The sequence below is a fragment of the Plectropomus leopardus genome, chromosome 19 (assembly GCF_026936395.1).
Source record: "Plectropomus leopardus strain MGB_pleo_1.0 chromosome 19, ASM2693639v1, whole genome shotgun sequence".
Taxonomy (NCBI): Eukaryota; Metazoa; Chordata; class Actinopteri; order Perciformes; family Serranidae; genus Plectropomus; species Plectropomus leopardus.
The window spans coordinates 20,074,663-20,090,545 of NC_142194.1; the positions used below are offsets into that span (position 1 = coordinate 20,074,663).

At 39.1% G+C, this 15,883-nt stretch overlaps 1 protein-coding gene across 3 annotated transcripts in view; it reads left to right on the top strand.

The window, feature by feature from the left end:
- The window catches only part of mpripb (myosin phosphatase Rho interacting protein b), a 45,350-nt gene that overhangs the window by 26,192 nt on the left and 3,275 nt on the right, over positions 1-15,883 (top strand). For 2 of the 3 annotated variants that reach the window (XM_042507292.2, XM_042507291.2), the window contains exons 13-22: positions 280-389; positions 962-1,529; positions 2,362-2,499; positions 4,172-6,775; positions 10,263-10,410; positions 11,233-11,350; positions 12,192-12,351; positions 13,668-13,781; positions 14,825-14,911; positions 15,030-15,192. In XM_042507292.2, the coding sequence (XP_042363226.2) occupies positions 280-389; positions 962-1,529; positions 2,362-2,499; positions 4,172-6,775; positions 10,263-10,410; positions 11,233-11,350; positions 12,192-12,351; positions 13,668-13,781; positions 14,825-14,911; positions 15,030-15,192 (4,210 nt within the window). The remainder of the gene's footprint in view (positions 1-279; positions 390-961; positions 1,530-2,361; positions 2,500-4,171; positions 6,776-10,262; positions 10,411-11,232; positions 11,351-12,191; positions 12,352-13,667; positions 13,782-14,824; positions 14,912-15,029; positions 15,193-15,883) is intronic. The other variant, XM_042507294.2, reaches the window with a different exon arrangement.

Below are 15,883 nucleotides of genomic sequence, written 5' to 3' on the forward strand. Positions count from 1 at the left end.
ATCCTGGCAACCACCAACAGTATATTTACTATAACCGTGTTTACGTAACACAGTGCCATATTAGCCTACAACACCCAAAAATATTAAACAGATAGCTACCACAGTATAAACAGCCCTACAGAAGTTATATAATTCTGTGGTCTACACTGATGTATCACCCAACCCTTTGTCTAAACAAAAACAGAACGTTAGGAGCTGTTGTATCCACATTACGTGTAGGCATATCTATTTCTTTTTGTGGTTCACAGTGTATTTTTCATGGTTCTTTTAAATGTTTAGACCCAGGAAGGCGTGCATACTCTGTCAGCTATGACAGCAGGCATACGCAGGAACTGGATTCAGGCAGTCATGAAGAACGTCAGACCCTCAACTGCCCCTGATGTGGCAAGGTTAGTAAAAAGAAGAACACTCATTCTGAATTTTATGCCTGCAACATGTTTACAAAAAAGTTAAGACAGGGCAAATTTAGCACTGTTTTACATCACCTTTTCAGTTGGGGTCGTCATTGTCCTGTTTTGCCCTTTATAATATTATTTTTTAATAATATTAATGAATTTATTTATATTCTCAGTGGGAGAGTGGACTGGGTCTGGACTGCTACACGTGCAGAACGTGTCTCATTGTCTTGCTGGAATAAGCAGTGACGTCGCTGAAAAAGATGTCATCTGGATGTCAATATATGTTAACTAATAAAGCCAATATAAGATACTAAAATTTCCAATTGTCGAAAAATTATTAATAGGTGTAAATTTAATGTTTAAGAGACACAGATTGCTCTAGCAGAAATAGACACGGTGTAGATAATGGAGTGATAAACAGAGCCACAGTGGACATAAGCTCAGTGTAAAAATGGCCACAGACATCTGCACAGTGAACATCAACTGTTAAGAGTCTGTGGACGATGGATGATGAACATTTTGAAGCTAAAACTTACTCGCCTACCTTTTTCACTGCTTTTCAGCTCAACTGAGGATCATGGCACCTTCTCTCCCTTGGAGGGTCTGGTTAGGCCAGATGTCACCCAGGACTCTCCCTCCTCTGAGACCTCATCTGTGGAGAGAGAATCCACTTCGGGCGTCATAAAGAGTCGGGCACGTGAACGCAGAAGAGAGGGTCGCTCTAAGACCTTCGACTGGGCAGAGTTCAGACCTATTGCTCAGGCTCTGGCTCAGCAGCGGGCGCAGGAGGCCGAGAGCCTCCAAGCAGACCTGGGAGAGCTTGAACGCAGTCGGAGAAGAGAAGAGAGGCGGAAAAGGTATGAGTCTGTTACCAGCTCATCGACAGAGCAAACATCCAGTAAAGAAGGAGGGAGGACAGACTGTGAAAGTGGAGAGGGAGTCGGACAGACAGATTCCTTAGGTCCAACATCTTTGGAGAGGCAGCAGAGGGTGGAAGAGGTGATTGAACAACACTGGCAACAAGTGGAGAAGACGCCCATACGGGAGGAAAGGAGGGTGCCTCTGGCCACCACAGTGCAACCCAGAGAGACTGTGGAGATTGAGCAGCTGCTGGAGAATTACAAGCAAGGGGTATGTTTCCTAAACGTGGTTATATAATTTTGTATAATGTAAAATAATAACAAAAATATTTTATTTTTTTTATTTTATGTATTTTTTTATTACATTAATCGCGCGGCCATTTTCACAGGGATCCTTTGACCTTTAACCTCAAGATATCTCAATTAAAACAGATTCTCTTGGTACCCATGAGTCTCCCCTTTACAGACATGCCCACTTAATGCTAGTCCCATGCAGTTTTTTGTAGTCATATGATTCCGAATTGAGACAATCTTGTAATCTTATAATATTTGTAAGAATTTATCAATATGTACTTCAGAACTCTTTTGTAATGCAAATAATGGAATTGAAGATGTGATTAAAAGTGCAGTTAAAATTAAATTGAGATTAGATGTTTAAATTGTGCAATTAATTACGATAAAAAAAATTGTTTGACAGCCCTAAAAATAATACATTCAATTCATTTATGCCTTTTTTTTTCAATCACGTAAACTGACAGTGGTGTTTCTTCTTCCAACATTTTTTTTAATGGCAAACTACATGAACACCAGCCAGCAGAGAACATATTAAATAGGAATCAACCATGATTTTCAGTTTTATAGTTTTTTTTACATATAATTAGCATTAATTGACCACAGCTGAGTAAATTTCTTGGTGGATCTCATCATAAAAACATACTTTCAAGTTGTGAGTTCATTGTTAATTGTGTGAATCATAAGCTGATTAAAATCTCAGCCACTGCAATTTAAAAAATTGACACTTTAAAATAATGTTTTCTTTTAATCAAAACTTGTTCAGCTTCGAAATGGCTAAACGTAGATCTTTTTCCCTGCTGCTCCTTCAGATTGAGGACCTGAAGGCACAGTTGAAGAATTGTCACCAGCAGCTCCTTGACTCAAACAAGCACAAGCAGGAGCTGGAGCTCCAGCTGAGAACAGCTCTGGAAAGAGAGCAGGATGTCCGAACGGGTTACATCTCTCCGGTGAGTTGTTAGTCTCTGTATTCAGTTTGCAGCTGCTATGGTGGGATATCCTTTTGTAAATTATATGCCTATATTCTAAATTGAGCAGTGTTTTCTCCTCCGTTTTGTAACATTCTTTGCATGTTGTATTTTATTGTAAGAAAACATCAAACAAACTGACATTGAAGCAACAAAGTGGCTACAGATATGTGCCTCTGCATGAGTTCATTGCATGAAAAAAAACATCGAGATCTTACAACAATGGCCTCTACTAGTTAATTCCCTGTCTCTCTGTTATAGGTCGCTACTGTATCTGAACTCATGCTAGCAATTGCTTTAGTGAGGTGTTGATTTGGAATTCAAGTTTTGTGGCTGTTCAAGTGACTTTCTGAGGATTATTTCACTCTAAATAAGAAAGAGAAAAATGCATCAGACTGCTAGGAACAACAACACTAAGTTTCATTTTGTTTTTTAGAGATACCTCCCAGTTATGCACAAGAACCTTAAGTAATGTTTTTACTAAAAATGTCCTCTCTGTTTTTCTTTTTAATGCAAAATTCAACACACATATTGTTGTCTCCTAAGTTACATGACAACCATGCAGTTCAAAATATGAAAATTAAAATGGAAAAGTTGGGCATGAGGTTTGGAGGGAAAACTATGATTTAGAGAATTCAGATGTCTATTCATTTTTAAATTACTTTTTGATATCAATTTTACATGTTCAGGGTAATATTTGATCATTTAATCAACTCTCTAGTCACTGGCTACAAACATTTGATCACTTAATTGAATTTAGAGTGACAATATCCTTCATGGTCACTGGCACCATAGCTCTATTTGCAAAAATGTTTGGCTATACATGTATGATTAATAACCTCTTGGCTTGTTTTCTAATTATTTGCATGGGCGTCAGATTCTCATCTTCTATTAACTGCTATACAGACCACCCATATTTTGCTCTTAACATGTTGTATAAAGCCGTGTGATGCATTGTATGTAGCTATGTAATGTTGGAGAAATGTCTGCGCTTGTGTGTGGAAGTATGGGTGGATACACGGCTGTGAGACTGAATGATTACTTACAGACGGTTCAGTTTGTTAGGGGTTAAGGAACAGTTAGGCACTGCTGTCATTTTTAGATGATAGTGTATGTAGTGTTTTTGTTTTTGTTTGAGAAACAGAACAGAGTTTACTTAAAGCACATTATGGAGTACGTGTGAAAATATATTTGAACATTAGATTTAGTTGGTTAGTACTATTGACTGTCTCCGCTCAGGAATGAATTGCTTTGGCGTAAGACATGAGCTTGGACCCGAGAACCTGAAATGTGTTTATAGGACCTGGTATGCCTTCCATCCTTGAGTAAACCATCTAGCTGAAACTAATATTGCATTACTTACCACATGAAGTAACATTTAACCCTTTAATATGCATGCTCTGTTGTGATTAACTAACCCTGGCCATTTAATCAATTTCCTTTGCTTTGAATTTACATCATTAAAACTTATTGGAATTTTAAATTTGTTTTAAGTAAGTTTACATTTACATAATATGGGATTGTCATGTGGGAAATCTAATGTAATGTCACTTTTTGAATGAGGGAAAATGATTACTAGTTAACGAAAAATTATTAGAAAGCTTTGTGTCTCCCCTGCTGTGTGTTAACCAACTGTCTGGTCCCCTTTCCCAAGCTGGAGCACCCTTTGGGTCTGGAGGCTGATGTGATGCCCCAGACGAAGAGGCCCGAACTGGTTAGTTCTCAAGCACAGAGTTTAACAAAGAAGTACCTGGAGACCAAAGAGCTCCTGAAGCTGCAAGAGCTGAAAAAGCGCAATATGCAGGCACAGCTTGGCCTCTCCCTTTCTCACCTGCCCATCAAGCAACCTTATTTCTCTGAATCCCCAAAACCATCCATTCTGGAGGTCCCTCCCCCTGAACCTGTCCAAAAAACAGTTAGCTTTTTGCTCCAGGACAGCACGGAAGCAATTCAAGAACTAGAAGACTTGATAACTGATAAACCTCTGTCCTTAACGGAGCTGTCTAAAGTGTTAAGATTCTATAGTTGTAATCAAGAGACAGCAGAGAAACATCAACTTCAGAAACTCTTGGAGACCTGGAAGTACCAACAGGAAATAGAAAATGAAATATTAAAAAAGAGTTTAGCCAGGGCAGGAGAAAACATTCGTGACTATGAAACCCGTCTTCTAACCATGGAGGATTTGGTGGGGAAGGTTCAGAAACAGAAGTTTGAAAGCCTAAAAAGTCCCTATGGTCCTCTCTCAGAAATTGAAAAGCATTCCGAGACAAACGAGATGTCAGTTGGGATGCTCTCTCAGAGGGTTGAAGTTTTAACTAATGAAAACGGGGCATTGAAACAACGGTGTCAGGAGATAGTGAACCAGCTGACTGAAGCTGACAGGGAAATAGATAGACTGAAAGCCGAGCTGATTGGCCAGCAGGGTGGCAAACAGCATCAAGTGGTCATGGAAGAGCTGAAAAGACTGAAGGCTGAACTGGCTGAAAACCAGGCGAATGCAATAGACAGGGAGTATTACGAGAGGGAGCTGAATGAGAAATCCTTGAGGCTTCATGAAGCTCTGGTTACATTGGAGGAGCTTGGCATCACCCTAAAAGACACTGAGAAGAAGCTGCATTTGAAAGAAGCTACACTAAAAGGTCTGGGCTTTCACACAGACAGTGAGGACAAGGAGTTACATCCCGAGAAAGAGCAGCTCAAAGAGCTGCTGGAAACGTCACAATCAAAGTTGTTTGAGATGGATGCAAATCTTAGGTCTACAGAGCAGCGCTGTTTGGAACTTGAAGTCAGGAACAATGAACTTATTACACTTAATGAGGAATCTGAGAAAGTCAGAGAGAAGCTAAAAGAAGCAGAAAGTGAAATAACAATGCTAAGAGAGAAGTTAGAAATGAAGACGGGTAAAGTTAAAAAGACAGTTAGCGAGTGTGTTGAAGCAGAAGAGAAGCAGGTTGATGATAAAGGACTTACAAAGCAAGTAGTAGAAGAGATAGAGATGAGGTCTGAGGCAATTGATCAGGTTGTAGAGATGCTATCAAAGGTAGATGTTGATGTAGAAAAAATGCTCAGTGATTTAAAAAGCACTTTATTTGGTTCTTCGAAAGAGGAGCCACTCTGTGTGAGTCAGAAAGACATGAGGTTGGTAATAGAGGGAGAGTTTTGGAGCCAGCTGTTGGGTACATTCGAAATCCAACCAGAGGAAAACCAACACAGCTGTGAAAGAGGTGTGGCACAACAGATGATGGCACAGAAGCGCTTGATGCTCTTGATTAGTGGGATTGGTCCACAAGTAAAACTTGAGAGTGGGGTAGTGATAGAGCCAGATTTTGCAGCGATGTATAAATGGCTTGATGATGAAACTAATGCTCTGATTCTTAAAGAGTTAACGGAGACCTTGGAGGCAAAGTCAAATGTTTTGAAGCAGATTGCTTCCAGTGTGAAGTTAGCCAGAGATGACCAGCTTGTCTCTTTGGCTCTATCAAGCTTTGTTTTTGGTAGAGAACAGAAACAGTCCTCTGAGTATCTGTGTGATGCCCTTAAAGAAGCGTTCATGTCTTATATGATAACTAGGCTGAATGTCCAACATGAGAAAAAAATAATGCAAACGCATACAGAAGTTGAGTTTGGTAGCTTGGATTGTCCAAATTGTCCTAAATTGAGAGAAGCCGCCAGAGATCTGGAGTCCCAACTGGCAGATCTTGAGAGCCAACTATTCAAGGCTTCTCTGAAAACCACCACAGGGCCACAAACTTTGATCCAGATTGAAGGAGAGCCCATAGACTCATTGGATAAATACATTGAGCATGATGACATGATAGCCAGGCATAAAAAGGAGCTACGAGAGGTCAAAGACAGCTATGAGCAGGAAGCTGAAATGTTGAGGCAGGAAATCGCTAAGGCAGGTGAGACACTGCGTGTCCGTTCAGAAGAAAATGTGAAAGAGATTGACTCGCTAACAAATTGCATGGAGAACCTGAAGAAGAAGCATGAGATGGAGAGGAAAAACCTCATGGAGAGGTTTGACAGGGAAATGGAAGAGCTGAGAAGCATGATGAGTCCTGCAAATCCAGACAACAACTCGACGGACGAGGACAGACAGCTGCATCACACCTTGGCCCAAACATCCACTCTGAAAGAGTGCATTCAAGAGCTGCTGAGCCAAGTCTCCATCATGACCCAAGAGATGAGACGACGTGAAGAGCAGGGAGACATTACGACCCTACGGCTGAAATATGAGAAAGACCTGGAAAACCTCAAGGTGGAAGCGCTCCTTGTCCTTGCCGTCCTTCATCTGTGATGCCTTGTGTTCCTTTGTGGCATTCCCAGAGCCCCCTTCCTTCCCCGATCCCCGTTTCCCTACCTAACCTCGCTCACCCAACTCTCGCTCTCTGTTCTGTAAACCACTTTTCTTCTGTGTTGCATGAAAACTAACCTTATTTAGGTTTTATGTGATCACTGACGCTGCAGTTGTCGTGTACTGAGGAACCCATTTTGTTGAAATTTATTACAATAAGTTGAAGTACTTTGAGTGACTGAAAGATTGGAATAGCCAATAAAAACACTGAATAGAACCTATGAAATTCTTTTACACTACCACATCGTATCAGCCTCTCTCTGAAATGAGTTCCTCTGGTCGTAGTTCAGTGTGCTAATTGATCTAACCCTTTGACTCAGCTATGCAGCATTTTAATTGTTAAGGGCAAAGAGTTGAACCCATTTAACACCTTTAAACTTATGAATATTTACAATCAAAACAGCCAGTTATATTTTGAAATTATTTTGGCTGTTATCTTAAATTGTATGGGTCTGATCTCTTTTCCTTTGGCTGTTTCCACTAACAGTTAAATTTGAATCCCTACTTTTTCTGAATAATAAGGACATAACATATTAATTTTTTGAGTAATTTTAGTATTTTTCAGTATCTACATACTAAGTTTTTCTAGAGCTCTCATATGCATCTAAGTCATCAGCATCAAATGGAGTTGTTTACTCAGTTGTGATAATGCAACTCAAGTATGGAACTTAGGTCATTTGGTAAGAATTGAAAATATATAGTGCCTTTTTACTTTTCTGACCACTCAAAGGTTTTAAACAATTCTGTTACATTCAAACATTGTTGGCTAAGGTTACTAGGTGCTACCTGTTTCTCAGTTTTAAACCCACTCACACGGATGATACAGCCATCGGGAGCATTTTGTGGTTAAGTATCTTGCCCTTCGATTCTTTGACACGCAAACTGGAGGAGCTGGGGATCCAACCACTGATCTTTTGATTATTGGATAACCCACTCTGCTTCCTGAGCCATAGCTGCGCAGAAGAAGTAGTTATATATAAGATAATTCGATGACAACTGAGCCAACAACTTAATTTGCTGGCGGAGGCAATAAGCGGTGGTTGAAAGCTCATGGAAAAGCTTGCTAATAGCTTGACTCTGAGTATTTTGTAAAACTGTAACTCACAACCCCATGAACAGATCCAAAAGTATAGGCTTATGAATTTCACACCATGAAAAATCAACAGTTAGCCAAACTAACTTAAAAAAAACATATTTTCTCACTTACCCATAATGGTATTTGGCCAAGCAGATAGTTTTGGTTTTCTTTGTGGAGGTTTTCCCAACACAATGGAGGTGAAAGTATTTTTTCTGTGGTGCACATGCATGGCTAGACAGCATGGGATACATCGAAAAATGTATTTTTAGGATTTGAGTGAACAAACTCTTTAAGGCATGGTAAAATTTCCCTTGATTTTCGAAGAGTTTGTTATTATCTCAGTTTGTGCATTTAAAGTATAAAGCTGGTGTCATTCTATATGTTTCATACTGTCAACAAATCCCATGGAAAGACCAAAAACAACAGGTATTCTTGTCTCTTTGTTACTTCCTTAGTCTGTCTGTGGCTCTCTGCCCCATGCCCACGGGTTGCTACCAAAGACTTGAATCTAACTGAAGGCCCAGACTTAAAAAGTAACTAAACCACCCACTTTTGGTTTGAATACCTCCTCCCTGGAATGTTAAAAAAGTCTCAAAAATGGGCAGGGCTAGGAGGGGGGCTAAGAAATGCCCAGCCACCCAACTGTCAGCCTCTCGATCCACAGCACCTCCCTGCCCCCCCACACACAAAGTAGTCTGTGGGTTAGAGGGTGGTTGCGGCGGCAATGGGTTGGTGATGTAAGCAGGCTCTTGCTACCAGGATCAGCCAATTGTAAAATCCAGTTGCAATAGCCATGTTTCAACCTTTGGAGGGCAGTCACTATGCATATTTACAACAGAAAATTTAGAATTTTAATGCTTTGCACTCAAATGTCAAGAGATGGACCTTAATCAATCAAAAACACTAAATATCCATATATATTGCTTTTCAACAGAAAAAGTGGTTTGGGGATTTAGTTACACTTTAAAGAAAAGGCTATTTTCTTATTTGTTAGTTGAACTCTTTAATTTAAATTTAGCAATTAGATGTTAATGAGATTGTAGTTGATAAGACAGAGGAGAGAAGTCCACTTAACACTTAAACAATAAAGTAAAAAAAAAAATGTCAACAGCAAATCAAAGTTTCGCACAATAATTATTGACCCGGAGGCTTATTGTCAGTTTTCAGTTTGGCCCAATGAGACAGATTGGTAACTTTGTGACACAAACATCAGCATTTTTTAAGCTGTGACTTGAAAAGTGAGTTTTCCTTGTGGCAGACTGTAAAACAACGTGTTTGATATTCAGCTTACTCAGATAGCCAGCTTATGTCTTAGCTGACTTAATACTCTACTGTGTCTGAGTAGTCCATGCCCCTGCCATGACCCAGGATATATTTACACACAAGATACATAGAATGACATGCTTCCAAATAGAGTTTGTGCCGGTGTGATGTCAGAGCAGGAAGTTTATGTTTGCTCTGTGGGGGAGACTTTTCAGCCTGTCACAGTAGGTTTCCTACGCATAAACTTTCAGGGGGCTTTAGCCCTGTGAAAACACACTGGACCTTCATTTCCCCTGTTTGGTTGGAGTTAGATAGAGGCAGAGGCGGGAATGCAGGCCAGGGCACAGCCGTTGACTGAGTCTGCAGATTAGTGGCAGTGAATAGAGGCCGGAAGCAGGACAAAGTTTTTAGTTGAGCTTGTGGAAAGGCCATTGAAGTCCTTTCTTGTGGAAACTTGCACTGTAGTTATGATAGCAGTGAAATGGCTTTTTATGAAAGTGCGTGATGAAGATTAGTCCTCTCTCCTTTTCTCCATAGCATCCAAAAGGTTGTAGTAGGTTGTAAAAATGCCCTTCAGTACTGCAGTTTCTCAGACGTGCAGCTTTGTGATTGTATCAGGTTATCATCTTAAACCTACATTCCATCAAAGATTTGGCCCATAGGCAGATTAGGATTATAGCCACCATGAACAACATGAGCTCAGTTTGGAATAAGGACTTTATAAGCATTATCAGTGAATGCTTTGCTGTGGATAGGAAATGGCATCATATAGTTCTGTACGCCCCTCCTCTCTCATTGTCTATGCATTCCTTCAGTGTATCCTGTCGTTCCTTTTAACCCTTTTTGTACTCGCACAGGCTCAACTTACTCATTTCTAACAGGCTGTATCTTGCAAGTCATTTGCTGGAAATGAATGACCGTGGTGATGTGCACTGGCTGCTGTAGGGCCTGAGGTTTTTCCTGCCTTGCTTATATGGTCAGGAGAACCTTTTGGCTCATGTGTCGCTGGCCCATGAACTTACAGTTGCACCATGTTTTCCTGTCTCGTAGGCCACGTGTGAGAGGGGCTTTGCTGCCATGGAGGAGTCCCATCAGAAGGTGATAGATGAGCTGCAGAGGAAACATCAGAGAGAGCTGGAGAACCTTAAGGAGGAGAAAGAGCGACTGCTAGCAGAGGAGACAGCAGCCACCATCGCTGGTAAATAACATCCTAGAGCAGTGATACTCAACATGCTTTGCTTGGAGGCCACTTTTGCAAAAAGACAGGTGGCTAGGGGCCAGTTGCAGGATTTTAGGACATTTCTTGGATTTTAGGATGTTTCAAGGATTTAAGGACATTTCTAGGATTTTGGGACATTTCTTAGATATCGGGACATTTTTAGGGGCTTTGCTAGAACCTCTATTGGGTGGTGCTATGGGATCCTCCAATGACACTTTTTTTAATGAACAAGTTCTTTTTTTAATGCTTTTATATGCACTCTTATAGTAAATTGAAAAATGGTTGGGGGGGGCACCCAACACCCTATCAGGGGCCAGATTTGACCCGGCCATAAATTGAGTATCACTGTCCTAGACCAAATAACCTTTGACCTAACAGAAAGAAATATCTTTCGTCTGAACATGATCGATTTGAAAAAAGAAATTTCTGAGAAAGCACAGAGCATGTTGAAAGGGAATACAATTCAGTCTCATTTATAAAGTCCAGTGTTACAAATTACAATTTGCCTCAGAGAGCTTACATATATCCAAAATAATGGTGACCTCAACATGCAACTCAATCATGAGGACGTTCAGAAATAAAGTCATGGACACACACTCTCATGGTCCTTAATCAAAGAATGCATGATCTTGCAAGGTGTAATAAAGCACTCTGTGCTTATATTGTCCCTATTGCAAAGCACTTTTTGCTACATTTCTTGTATGAAAGGTGCTCTATAAATAAAGTTTATTATTTTATTTTTTATGATAATGTTTAAAATTTGTTTTGCATATATCAAAGCATTTTTGTCTGTTACTTTAGCTATTGAAGCGATGAAGAATGCCCATCGGACAGAGTTGGAGAAGGAGCTGGACAAGGCTCGCAAGGCCAACAGCAACACAGAAAATGCAGACATAGAAGAGATTCGCAGACAGCACGAGTAAGTGTTGCATGATGTATGCAGTATGTGGTATGATCTTTAAAACCAGGCTGATGTTGATCCAGGACATCTGATCATAAATTCTGTTCCTCAGTTGCATTAGTCTGTTGGTTAAAGTGACATGGACAGCAGTACATAGCAGCACAGAAATGCCAAATGTTTGAGGTGACACTATAACAAAGTAGGTTTTCCACCAGTAAAAAGTTCATTTTTAATTGTAAAATGTGACCTCTTGGTCTCAATTCTTTAAAAAACAGACAAAAACTTTTTTTGTGTGTGATTAAAAAAGAAACTCAGCCAACATTGCATTATAGCATGGCACCTCAATGATGACTGGATCTTCAAGTGCTTAAAAAAAGTCAATGAATTTCATCAGGACTATACAAATTGTTAATATTCCACTTTTATTTAATGATGGAAACAACAGATGGAAATGAAGTGATATTTTTGATACTGTTTTTTTAATTATTATATTGCTTAAACTTTGTGGTAGTCATAGTTGCATGTCAGTTCAGTTTTAATATTACAGTCAGAATGAACAATAAATCTTTTTAAAACACCAAAAATTCACTTACTGGGATATTCTGTAGTCATACACTCGTCAGAAAATCTAGTTGTATGTTTTTGTCTCTGTTATCATACAAAATACTTTCAATACAGCGATACCATCAAACATTGAAAAATACTGTGACGTTGGATTTTCGCCCAGCACTAACCACATTCCAGACTTTGTTCCGACCACCAGAGCCTGAACATATCACTGTATTTGCACCATTTTACTCCTGAATCCAAACTGGTGGCATTAGATTTTCTCTCAGTGTGGTATTGTGTTATTTTTCAGGGAGGAGCTGTGTTCGTTCCAGCGGGAGATCGAGGTGTTGTCGGAGCAGTATTCCCAGAAGTGCCTAGAAAACGCCCACCTAGCCCAGGCGCTGGAGGCTGAGAGGCAGGCCCTCAGGCAGTGTCAGAGAGAGAACCAGGAGCTCAACGCACACAACCAGGTGCAGTCACACACTGTAATATACAATCATTAATAGACACAACACAGCTGTATACAAATATTTCAGTGTTGTAATGTAGATTAATGTAGCATTGTCTCTATTGATTACCACGCTGATAAATCTAAATTAATTACACTTTGGTGCTCAGGGTTTCAGTGAAATCTAGAGAATGATTGCATAGTGCAGAATTTAGTCAAGCTATTAAGGTGTAGTATGTCCACATTGACAAAAGCTTAAACATTTATATTTGAAAAACCTGAAAATGTCATGGAACTAGTAAGTTAAAATAATTGAAAATGACATTGGTATGACATAACGGTGAATTTATTTTCTGTAGCTGACGACATAACATAGCTTTAATATGTGTCTTAGATATCATTGTTTTTGTTTATTTATTCATCACGAAAGTTTCTTCATTTCTCCCCATGTTCCGTCTTTCCCTTCATGTACGCCCACCAGGCATGTCAAATATTTTTTTATGCACTTTTGGCTGAGGGGAATGGCATACAACGTTAAATGGCTGTATTAAACATGCCCTCTAAACCCGCAGGTCTGTGGGTTTAGAAGGCAAGAAGGCTTGTTTTCTTTGTCTTTCTTTTTAAATATATATATATATATATATATATATATATATATATATATATATATATATATATATATATATATGGAGCTTTTTATAGAAAACTGAGAGATTTTTAAATTTTTTAAAAAATTTTTTATTTAATTTCGTATTTTATTTTATTTCATTTATTAAGAAAACAGGTTTGGAATGCATGTTTTCCTTTAAAAAAAAAAAACCCACTCAAACACTACCGCTTATCAAAGCTAAAAACTGTTAAAAAAAAGAAAAAAAGAAAAAGAAATTACTGTTGGCTTTTTGAATTTACGATGGTCCTTGAACGCATCATTGGGGACATTGAAATTATGTTTGAACTTTTATGTTTGAAAAGGAAGAGCTTTCATATCAGCTGTGTCTTGAGAATGAGATACGATATATCATAAGGTATGCAAAAACTGACAAATTTAATTATTCCGACAAAGTTGCTCAACCACTCTCACATCATGCACAGCTCAGTGGGGCGGGGCAAAGAAACACGATCAGCCTCTACATTTTTTGCAGCATTTGTTAAGTTTGCTGTCACATCTCTTGACTCTGTATTTGATAAATAGTTCGTTAAAGTTTTGTCACGATAGACTACACCACTGAAATATTTTTTGTGTCCTCTTGGACTCTTTTTTTTCACACACCATGTGCATGAAAGCATACCTGCCACTATGCTAAACTTATACAAGCTTCTTCTTTATTGCATTTTTAGGAGCTGAACAACCGTCTTGCAGCAGAGATCACCAAGATGCGCGCCATGACATCTGAGGATGGCATAGGCGACACGAACGCCACAATACAAGGAAAAGAGATCTACGAGTTAGAAGTAAGGTTCAAGCAAAAAAATCACCTCAAACGAAGCAATCAAATCTAAAAATGTGCCTAAAGACCTCTTATTTTTTTATATATGTAATTATTTATTTTATTGAGTGAGCATGGCTTTAAATACAGTACACTAGTATGTTACGTAATCATTATTTCTTCAAGAAATTACATTGTGTGACCTAAATATGTTTTGGGTACTTCAACAAATACACTGCAGTCATATACAGCTGTCATCACACAAGTTATTGTATCCCCGCCCACACACATTACACACAGACACATACTCACACACTTTTGCCTGATCCATACCCACAGACACATACATACATGCATACATGCATACATAAATACATACATACACACAAATTCACACAAACACAGAAACACCATAAACAAGACAGGACAAATATACTACACAGGTTCCTTAGAGTTTATTGGTGCAGAGTCATTTGCGATCAGATCCTTAGAGCTTCCTAGACTGAGCTCCAGATCTTGTTAAATTGTTTCTTTTTGTTGCTGTCTTCCAACACTGCCCTTTCAATACACAGGTAATATTTCATTAAAGCTTTTCATTTTTGAAGAGTGGGTGCTTCCTTATTTTTCCAGTTTTGTTATATGACCTTCTTATAAACTAAAGAGGAAAAAAATGAATTTTCCATCCTTCAGGGAATTTTATTTTCCCAACATTTGTTGGTGAAACATCTACTATACAGTTGCAGGTTCTTGAAATCCATTTTTCAGTATCCTCCCAAGTTCCTCACAAAGACATGTATGTGGGAGTCTCCCTGAATGCCATATTTTAGACATCCATCGGAGGCACCAGTGTTGAATGTATGAATTTTATCTCTACTGTAATATATTATTGTCATTAATTTATACTTAATCAAATGTATATTTCAGTTAGTGGATATTTTATATGTGGAAAGTTATAATATCAAGTCTATACTAGTGAGGTTTGAAATAAAAGCAGATACTCTTGGTGCAGGGCCTTGTGGCTTACTTCATCTTTTTATCTACTTTTGTCATTTCGCTCTTCTTTTCTAGGTGATGCTGAGAGTGAAGGAGTCCGAGGTCCAGTACCTGAAACAGGAAATCAATTCCTTGAAAGACGAACTCCAAGCTGCCCAAAGAGTACAGTTTTCTGTTTAGATAACACTGGAAAGCCCTTTTAACTGAGGACAATCATGAATTAGTAGGTGAGAGATAACACGAATGCCCTTTATCTGAACTGCAAAACAATGTGTTACAGGACAAGAAATATGCAACAGATAAGTACAAGGACATCTACACAGAACTGAGCATTGTCAAGGCCAAAGCAGAGCGGGATCTGGGCCGGCTCAGAGACCAGCTGCAGCTGGCTCACGAGGCACTCGGGGAGCCGTCACTGGAGGAGGTGGAGCGAGGAGGATATGGTATGAAAAAATAAAAACACAGCAAGCCTTGTGCAAGAAAAAAAAGTTCTCTCATTCTAAAAGACAGAAAAATCAAGAGTGGAAAGAAGACTTTGACGCTGCAGAGCTTTAATACTGAATTAGCAGCTTCGGTTGTTGTAGGGACCCTAAACAAAAGGAAAATATCAGCAGTGACGTACTATGACCGAAATAAATAAATGGTGAATGGTTTGATATGAAGTTAGATGTTAAAAACATAAAAAAAACCAAAGTGCTCCGTTATTTAGATTGCAGTCAAGAAGGTGGACTGGAGAGTACCCAGATGGATAGGGGCCTTCATAAAGGACGCAGAGGCTTTTTGATGTTGTGGGGAACAGAACATTATGTTCACATCGAGTGTGTTTAGTCATTCATGTTTATTTTAGTTTGTTTCCGTCTGAAGTATTTTTAAACTCCAAATTCATTCGGATTGAGTCATGATGAATTGTTTCTTTTTAAATTTTTGCCTTTATTAGACAGCAATAATGTAAATACAGGAAATGAGGGCGAAAGCGTGCAGCAAAGGGGATGTTGCACTTCATGGCCACCATCTTAACCTCTAAGCCACAGGGCTGCTCCAAGGCATTATGGTATTTAAAGGAATATTTCACCAATGTTCAACCATCTTCATATCAAAACAGTGCAGGTAGTATGTGTGGATGAACTGTAGTAA